Here is a 10000-nt window from a genome sequence, read left to right as displayed (position 1 = left end):
AAAGTCTCGACTGCATCGGGATCGATCTTAGTCCCTTTTTGCGTGTGAAGCGTGCTCTACCAACTGAGCTATCGGATCTCCTCTTTTCTTCTTCTGTACTGTTCGTATTTTTTCTCTTTTTAATCCTAAATTGACTTTTCGGAATCCGATTCACCCGGACATTAGATTGTCTGGAGACGGTTGTTTGCATAATATGTGGTCTAGTTGTATGACACTCGCTTTCGGATCGGAAGGTCCTGGGTTCAAGCCTTGCTCGGCGCATAGTTGAGTCCTTGAAAAAGACTCTTAACTCGCATTCTCTCACCATACTCAGGTGCAAAATTGTCGCTAACAGCGCTATCTCTGTTCGAAAAAAATATTATAATATCGCCTTACAGGCGTCATGTCCCGTCCTACATGTTAAATGTTGCTGTTGACCAGGGACCCTTTGTTAAGCGCTTTGAGCACGTTTAGTGGATATTGCACTGCATAAGAGCTCAATTTAAACGAATTACCTCTAGTTACAAAAATGTCCTCCAGCAAAGCGGGAATAAGATCTTCTCCTGGGACTCTCAGTAATTCGGCAACTTGTAATGGAAGAAAAATAAATAGATAAAATAAAACAAATATGAACGTTTATATAGATAGAATGAAGTTGACGTCACTCGGGTCTTTATTATTATTATTATTTTTTTTTTTTTTTTTTTTTTTCCATCCGCGTTTTTTAGTAATTCTCACTAATTTTTTTTAAGGGGAGGGGCGACACCTGAAACTATTTTCAAGAATAATGATTATATCCAATATCTTTTTATATTGGGACATTGCCTATGACCAATGGATTCGAACCATGTGATTTATTTCGGTGGGCGTGTCCGGTTGCCATGGTGACGGCCGCCATCTTGGATTTTTCTCTTCTCTGGGTGCTATTTTAAAAAGTTACTTTCTCAATAAGTTTCCATTGAATTTTCTTGAAATTTGGCATGGTTGTATATTTGTATATTGTTAAAAAAATACAGAGCATTTTTTAAATATTTTAAATAGATTTTTATTTACAAATTTTTAAAAATAATATTTTTTCGGTATGATAAAAATCATGTTTTTTGACATAAAAATGTCAATTTTTCAAAAAATAATAAAGATATTTAAAATTCCTTCTGTATGATTTTAGATAATCACTATAGCTCTAGACATGCAAAATTTTAAACAAATTGATTGATAAATGACAAAATAAGATAAAAAATAGTGTTAAAAAATGTCATTTTGAGAAAAACGAGATCAAAGATAACAATGAATGAAAATAATAAGACAAAACGGTACAACCAGCTCAAAACATATCAGCACCGTATGAGGGTCCCCGTGTTCTTTTTCTGCCTCCCTCTGGGCTTTTTCACGGGTCTGAGCTTTCATTTTGCGTCTTTTTTTTTCTCTTTGTGTTGAGCAACCATTATGCTCTGGTCAAGTCTTTTTGACTCTGCTTGCTGACTCAACATCTGGGAGTGTTCTCTCAGTCCACCGATGCCCAAAGACACTTCCAGGGATGTTATTTCTGTTGGACCAAATTATACTCTGCACCAAACTCAACTTTTTTTTAGGGAATGGAAGTATGTTTTATGGCATCTTGACCAAACAGAATTATGAAACCTTTCGTTTGGATTTTGTGTTGTCTTCATCTCACAACACTTCAACAAAGCATATACAGGCTTCAAGTGCTCATGAATTAAATCAAAATTCAAAAGTGTATTTACACGCTGCTTGTGTCAACAGTTTACACATGGGCAGCAATATATTTTTTATAAAAGCATCTGGAGTCCGGTTCAGGAGGACAATACCTATGTTGAGGGAAGTCATTGGTGTAATAACCGTGGTAAAGACCAGCAAGAATAGCCCATTTCATTTCTTTCCGCTGTGGCATTGCTTGGAATCGCTTTATCATAATACTACTTACTATCACACACCAAATTCCAATCAAAGATTTGTGGTCACGGGTCAACCACGAGCCATCATAACTTTCTTGCTTTCTTGGCTTTTGTAGCAAATAACTGTAGCCAACGTTTGGATTTTTTTGTCACTTTAGGTATAGTTATAATAATCCAGTAAAAATTGGAAATATTTAGAGATAATTAACGTGAATACGTGTCAAAATTTGATAAAACAACTGATCAATCGAAATGTAAACAAATCGTAGTAAAATATAATAGTAAGAGAGGCGAACTTTCACCCTGACTCAACATCCAATCCCTGGCGCGGAGTCAGAGGTCGAGAACAAGGTCAGCCAATCAGATCGCACCATTCGTGATCACGTTGTATTTACCTGACAACTTGACCTCTTATCAGCTGTTTGACACACAATCTTCGTTCACGACTCACAGTTTCTAAACCCCTCCCCTGCCCATATTCTGATATTTTTGAGACTGAAACCGTGTCAACTCGACGGGCAAAGAGTAGACTAAACTATCGATATCAAAAATTACAACATCGATATGGATTATAATGCTTTTCAGTCCTATTATTTTCAGTTGAATTCTCACAAAAAATTGAAAAGTTTGGTATTTTCATGTCGACTTCCATGGCTATGAAAGACGATTTACAAACTTTATATTATCCAAATCACCATATCAGTGCTGAAAATATGTGAAAAAAGGATTGTTCTTTGATAATAAATAAAAAACTGAAATTTTATATTTTGACCCAAAAATCGATATTTCAGGTGTCGCCCCTCCCCTTAAAGGATAGCAAGCTATTGTCCGTTTCAAGCTATGGAAACAGGGATAAACTCTTTTTCCATGGGCTTTATGGCTCTGAAGACTACGCCATAACTAACGTTGACAGGTCTTGAATGATCCAGAAGTCAGAATTCCCAAACACACAACAGGCTTACAAAGTAACATTATAGTTGATGGTAGTATTGATGATGATGATGATGATGAGGAGGAGGAGGAGGAGGAGGATGATGACGACGACGATGATAATGATGATGATGATGATGATGATGATGATGATGATGATGATGATGATGATGATGATGATGATGATGATGATGATGATGATAACAACACCCACAGCCAAACTCCTCGCCATCACCACCTACCTTTCCTTGTACTAGACAGGTCATTGATATTCGCTACCTCCTCATTCTTCCTGTCCGACTCAAACACAATGTTCCCAAGTTGTAAAATGGCGGACAAGGTGGTTAACATGGCTCTCACGTCCTGTGTAAAGGATTAGAAAATTGCGACTTTCCAAATCATAATATAATGATAATACCATTGTAAGGTCGAAAATGAAATTAATATGAATATCTTATATATTATTCCTCAATATTTTAATGGAGTAAGACATAGGGGAACTGGGAACAAATAAGGATCTTACTTATCCGAACCAGCGACCACCTGAGCTCTAGCCCTTCGATCTTGTGCCATGACGTAGAAGTTAGACGTCTTTTGTAGTTGTTCCAGGTGACTATAGAGTGTGTTACTGATGCTTGGATTTGGTGGGAGGAATGTGCAAATAAGGATCAGATGTAGATTCCAAGAGCATATCACCAATGCACTTAGTTTGAGACCACATATAAGTCTCATCCGGACACAAGCAGAAAATCCAACAAAGAGGAATACACTTAAATGCTTACATTATACATTCAAAATAACAAATATAATAATACACAACACAGAGAGATGATTTACAAGGAAAAAAAATATAATCTCCCAAAACAATAACTATGCATTTGACTGTTTCTCTCCAGCTAGGACTCCGGCCAGGGCCAGGACAAAACCAAGTAATCTCATTCCAAGACAAGGACAGAAAGCATGTTGGAAAACAGATATAGAGGGATAGAAGACATAGGATTACTTCCCTGCCCACCCAAATAGCTATCCTAGGAGAATCATTGGTATCAATCCGAGGCGAAAATAAGATTTTTTTTCTTTACAGTTTAATTACTCATACACGCGGATAGCAAAAAAAAAAAAACCAATAACAAAGACCCGAGTGACGTCAACTTCGAACTATCTATACTCCTGGGGGTTTGAAGTTATAGCCTGATACTGAAATCTAAAAGGACTGGCAGTTTGACGTCATTATTTGGTTTTTGCACCGCCTAGTGAGTTGTCGTTAGTAGAGCTCATGGAAACAAGTGGTCGCATTGGTTGCACTATTGAATACAACTCACGATTTGTTTTCTTTTGTGGCCAAAGACTGGTCTTTTCACGTCATTTTTTGGTCAGTGTCAGGCTTTAAGTTAAAGATGGCTACGGTTTGAAAGGCCTAAGTAAGAAAGTAAGTACAGAGCTGCCAACTTAAAATTTCAAAAATTCGTAGTTTTCAAGGGGAAAAAAAAAGAAGAAAATACTTTAAATAGCTCTATAAACAATTTGCTCTCGACATGATCCAAAAATGCTCCAAAAGGCCTGAATATAGGTTCTAAGAAGCTAAACTTTCCTTTTCAAGAAAATGTATTGAGTCAAAGAGACCTATGCAGCTCTATAGGGAATGAGATTATCGGAAGAGTAGCGTCCCTTAATTGGACGTCACCGGCGGATAAGTTATTAGAGAGAGAACGTCAACATGGTTTTGCGCATGCGTCTCTCGTCCTCGCTTCCGGTGAAAGCGGTATGAGACCCTTCACCGAAAGCGAGGACGAAAGAGGCGCATGTCGACGTTCTCTCTGTAAGGTGATGTCAAATCAAGGGACGCTACTCTTCCGCTAATCTCATTCGCTATAGCTGGACCCCAAATATTCGAATTTCTACGAATATTTTTTAGTATTAGGTAGGTCTGTATGCGATGCGAAGATTATCACGACAATAGATGGTAATAGTAATAATATGATGATGCTTTCCTACCTCTGTTGAAAACCCAATAAATTGCAGGCAGTCCTTGACCTCCCAGAATTTGGCCTTGACATTGGTGTCGATCTCAATCTCAGCTGATGATGTTTCCCTTTTAAGATACCTGTGTGGTAATTTAAGGTAAAAAACTTTGAGGACATATTTTTAAAAAGCTATTTTTTTAGGAAGAGGTGTATTTGATGACGTCAAATCTGGTTTTTAATTATTCTTTTTTATGTATATTTTTATGTCTGTTTATGTTTGTTTTGTTTTGTTTTGTTTTTTGGGTTTTTTTTTCTTATTTTGTGTGTGTTATTTTTTTTAAAAATATTTTTTAGTTTGTTTTGTTGTTGTTTTCTTTTCTTTAGTTCATTTTTTATACTTACCTAGTTTTCTTATAGGGAATGAGATTAGCGGAAAAGTAGCTTCCCTTGATTGGACGTCACCCATAGTCTGTGACGTCACCGGCGGAAAAGTTATTAGAGAAAGAACGTCATGTTGGTTGTGCGCATGCGTCTCTCGTCCTCGCTTCCGGTGAAAGCGGCTTGAGACACTTCAAAACCAAACTGACGTTCTCTCTGTAAGGTGACGTCCAATCAAGAGACGCTACTCTTCCGCTAATATCATTTCTTATTCTTTTGTGACTTAATTAAAGTAACAACATTGACAAACATAGGGCAAGATAGAAGTGTACTTATTTGTAGGTCTTATAATCCAAATTGTTATGGGCTTATTGTTGTAATGGAACTAGACTCCAAAACAATAGTCAAAACGACTCAACCACTCAACTATGCGCCGAACTAGGCTCGAACCCAGGACCGTCCGATCCTACAGCGAGTGTCATACAACTAGACCACAAAGCCAACCTGTACATTTTTTGTGATTTAATTTTTTTTAACTGGTGTCTAACTCTCTCCTTACCGGTCATTTTCCGGATTGTCCCCAAAACTTCACACCCAACCTATACAAAAATAGATTTATTTCACTCAAACACAAAAGCTGTTAGTTCTTGCTATACATATCTCTTTCTGCTAAACGAACTCTTCAACACAGTGTTAATATACTTAAACTATAGCAAACATTTTTGTTCAAAAATTATGATGTACAAAACAAATTAGAATGAGAAAAATGTTGGCTTTATCGTAACGAATGTGACGATTTTCCAATAAGGAATATGATTAGCGGAAGAGTAGCGTCCCTTGATTGGACGTCACCCATAGTCTGTGACGTCACCGGCAGAAAAGTTATTAGAGAGAGAACGTCGTGTTGGTTGTGCGCATGCGTCTCTCGTCCTCCCGGAAGCGCACAACCAACATGCCGTTCTCTCTCTAATAACTTTTCCGCCGGTGACGTCACAGACTATGGGTGACGTCCAATCAAGGGACGCTACTCTTCAGCTAATCTCATTCCCTATGGGAGGTAAGGAGTGGGTAAAACATCGCACATTGGATTCAGTAATCTGATGCCATGCCTCCCGGCAACGGCGGCCATCTTGGTTCTAAACAAAGAAAATCATTACTTTTTATTCTTCATGCTGGCTAGAACTTTTCACATGCCTTGTGATCAGAATGTGTAAAAGTCTAAACATGATCAAATTTATGTGTTTTTTCCTCTGGATAAGCTTTTATGCTCGCCAGAGAAATATTTCATACGAGCGTCCGCCATTGTTCCGATAGTTTAGAGCCAGTGTTGCTAAGTTACCATGCGTCATTAGGATTTGAATCCTATTAAGGTGAGAAAAAATATTAAGTTTTGTTTTACAGAGAGAGAAATGTTGGCTCTCGCTACCTGAATGTTTGCTGGCCATCCAGGTGATACTGCTTGGCTTCCTCTGGGGTGACTCCAGCCAGCATCCACCCAAAGATGTGAAAGTTGGCCTCTCCCTCTCCCTGGTTTACAACCCTGGACTTTTCAAGAAGGAACTCATTGATTTGACCTGTGAACATAAGGAGATCCAAGAAGAGACTTATAAATTAAAAAAAAGAAACAACAAACTGCAGCTTTTGTATAGCGCAATATCCACTAAACGTGCTCAAAACGTGCTCAGTGATGACTTACCGCCGACCACGTTTACACAGTTCAATCAATGATCCAGTGAAAACAAACCATCAACCACTATTCCAGAGATGGATCAAAGATTCAGTGACTACTTACCATCAACCACTATTCCAGAGATGGATCAAAGATTCAGTGACTACTTACCATCAACCACTATTCCAGATATGGATCAAAGATTCAGTGACTACTTACCATCAACCACTATTCCAGATATGGATCAAAGATTCAGTGACTACTTACCATCAACCACTATTCCAGAGATGGATCAAAGATTCAGTGACTACTTACCACCGACCACTTTTCCATAGATGGATCAAAGATTCAGTGACTACTTACCATCAACCACTATTCCAGAGATGGATCAAAGATTCAGTGACTACTTACCATCAACCACTATTCCAGAGATGGATCAAAGATTCAGTGACTACTTACCATCAACCACTATTCCAGAGATGGATCAAAGATTCAGTGACTACTTACCATCAACCACTATTCCAGAGATGGATCAAAGATTCAGTGACTACTTACCATCAACCACTATTCCAGAGATGGATCAAAGATTCAGTGACTACTTACCATCAACCACTATTCCAGAGATGGATCAAAGATTCAGCGACTACTTACCACCGACCACTTTTCCAGAGATGGATCAAAGATTCAGTGACTACTTACCATCAACCACTATTCCAGAGATGGATCAAAGATTCAGTGACTACTTACCATCAACGACTATTCCAGAGATGGATCAAAGATTCAGTGACTACTTACCATCAACCACTTTTCCAGAGATGGATCAAAGATTCAGTGACTACTTACCATCAACCACTATTCCAGAGATGGATCAAAGATTCAGTGACTAATTACCACCGACCACTTTTCCAGAGATGGATCAAAGATTCAGTGACTACTTACCATCAACCACTATTCCAGAGATGGATCAAAGATTCAGTGACTACTTACCATCAACGACTATTCCAGAGATGGATCAACGATTCAGTGACTACTTACCATCAACCACTATTCCAGAGATGGATCAAAGATTCAGTGACTACTTACTATCAACCACTATTCCAGAGATGGATCAAAGATTCAGTGACTACTTACCACCGACCACTTTTCCAGAGTTCATCTGACGGTTTCAAAGATACGAGACAAAGAGTGTGATTATAAATTTTGAAACGGACTATATTCTTATTTAGAAACGGTATAATCGCCATATTATGCACTAGCTCGAAAATAGTCGTTTTTGTATCAAAGATTCAGTGATTACTTACCGCCGACCACTTTTCCTGAGTTGGACAAATGCAGAGTCAAATACTTGACGAATCGACTTGAATTTGAGTTCATGACGGTCTTGGCATTTCCGAAAGCCTCTAAAACCAGGTTTACCTTGAAGATTGAACATGAAGAGAACAAATAAAATAAAATCAGATTGTCTTAATTGGATTCAATAGTCTGATATCACGCCGCCCGCAACGACGGCCATCTTGGTTCTAAACAAAGAAAATCATTACTTTTTATTCTTCATGCTGGCTAGAACTTTTCATATGCCTTGTGATCAGAATGTGTAAAAGTCAAAACAATATCAAATTTATGGGTTTTTCCCTCTGGATACGCTTTTATGCTTGCCGGAGAAATATTTCATACGGGCGTCCGCCATTGTTCCGATAGTTTAGAGCCAGTGTTACTAAGTTACCATGCGTCATTAGGAAGGAAGTGACGTTAGGACTGTTGAAGAGTATTCTCTCCTTACCGATTATATTTTCAGCATTTTCAAAAATATAGCAGGCTTATCAAGCAGAAAAATTGATTTTTTAAACTCAAACAAAATCTCTAAAAAAACTTTATGTTCTTATTAATTAAACAAAGATCAGTCTTCAAAGTTTGTGGTGTACAAAATAAATCTGAATAAGAAAAAATGCATATTGTGTCGTAACAAATGTGATGATTTTGCTGTAGGTAGTAAGGAGAGGGTTTAAACAGTTAAATGCCGTACTCTGGGAAAAAAATCGTATTAAAATTTTGGCCAGAACTCTCGTCCTGCAAATATCGATCGATTTAAATGACCCTCGTCTTGGGCAAAAACTCTTATACCTCGCTAATTAATTGAGATTTTATATATAGCGCAATATTCGCTAAACCTGCTCAAAGCACTTTAAAAATAGTACCTGACCAACAGCAACACGTAACATATAGAATGAAACATGACGCCTGTTAGGCGATGTTACATTTTTTTTCTCCGAAAGAGACAATGCTGTTGACGACCAGGTATTCATTTTACACATGAGTACGGTGAGTAAAGAGTCTTTTCCAAGGACTTAACTATGCGTCGAGCGAGGCTCTAACCCAGGACCTTCCGATCCAAAAGCGAGTGTCATACCACAAGACCACATAGCCTCACAGCGATTCCTCCGTGGTGGACGACGGATCAAGAATAAATACTGACGGTATCAGAGTGCTCTATCAACTGTGCTATCGGAACCCCTATTAAACAGGCTCTATACTGATTCAACTGTGCTATAATCATGTATTTTCTTAAAACTCTGGCACAATCTGGAAGCGCTATAAGTGCTATTTAATTAAGTGCCAAATCTATGATAAATTATTAAACAAGTGAGTAGGGGAGGGGAGGTAACAAAGTAAATCATCAACTTCTTGTGAAGGTTGTGACGAGTAGTCTCCCTTGCTTTTGTTCGAGTTTTTGGTAGATATTTAATTTTTATTATCATGACCGCCAAATTCCAATGTATACATTTTGTGACAAACTAGCCCGAAATGGTATAAAACGACGTGCACGTATTTGCAGTTCTGATAACCCACTTCCGTATGGGCTCATTGTTGTAATGGATAGCTAAAAGAAAATGAAGCAAAATATTGTCCATTACAACAATATCAAACTAGGCCCATAAGGATGTTCGAATGTCAGACCTGCATATATGTACAAGTTGGTATAAGAACAAAGACTAAAAATAAAGATTTAGAACTACTTATCAACTTGACCATCCACGTCAATTTATACTGTCCTCAATAGGGAATGAGATAAGCGGAAGAGTAGCGTCACCCATAGTCTGTGACGTCACCGGCGGAAAAGTTATTAGAGAGAGAGAACGTCATGTTAGTTGTGCGCATGCGTCTCT

General features: G+C 38.1%; 1 protein-coding gene across 1 annotated transcript in view; it reads right to left on the bottom strand.

The window, feature by feature from the left end:
- The window catches only part of LOC144955830 (uncharacterized), a 138913-nt gene that overhangs the window by 118568 nt on the left and 10345 nt on the right, over nt 1-10000 (bottom strand). Inside the window, exons 9-13 of the mRNA XM_078886027.1 lie at nt 8138-8252; nt 6594-6741; nt 4821-4929; nt 3068-3188; nt 495-566 (exon numbers count right to left, since the gene is read on the bottom strand). Coding sequence (XP_078742153.1) covers nt 495-566; nt 3068-3188; nt 4821-4929; nt 6594-6741; nt 8138-8252 — 565 coding nt within the window. The remainder of the gene's footprint in view (nt 1-494; nt 567-3067; nt 3189-4820; nt 4930-6593; nt 6742-8137; nt 8253-10000) is intronic.

This window comes from Berghia stephanieae, chromosome 10 (assembly GCF_034508935.2).
Source record: "Berghia stephanieae isolate SIO BIC M18660-M18661 chromosome 10, UCSD_Bste_1.3, whole genome shotgun sequence".
NCBI lineage: Eukaryota > Metazoa > Mollusca > Gastropoda > Nudibranchia > Aeolidiidae > Berghia > Berghia stephanieae.
Note: the sequence above shows the minus strand (reverse complement) of the source record. Positions and strands in the feature narration are given on the sequence as shown.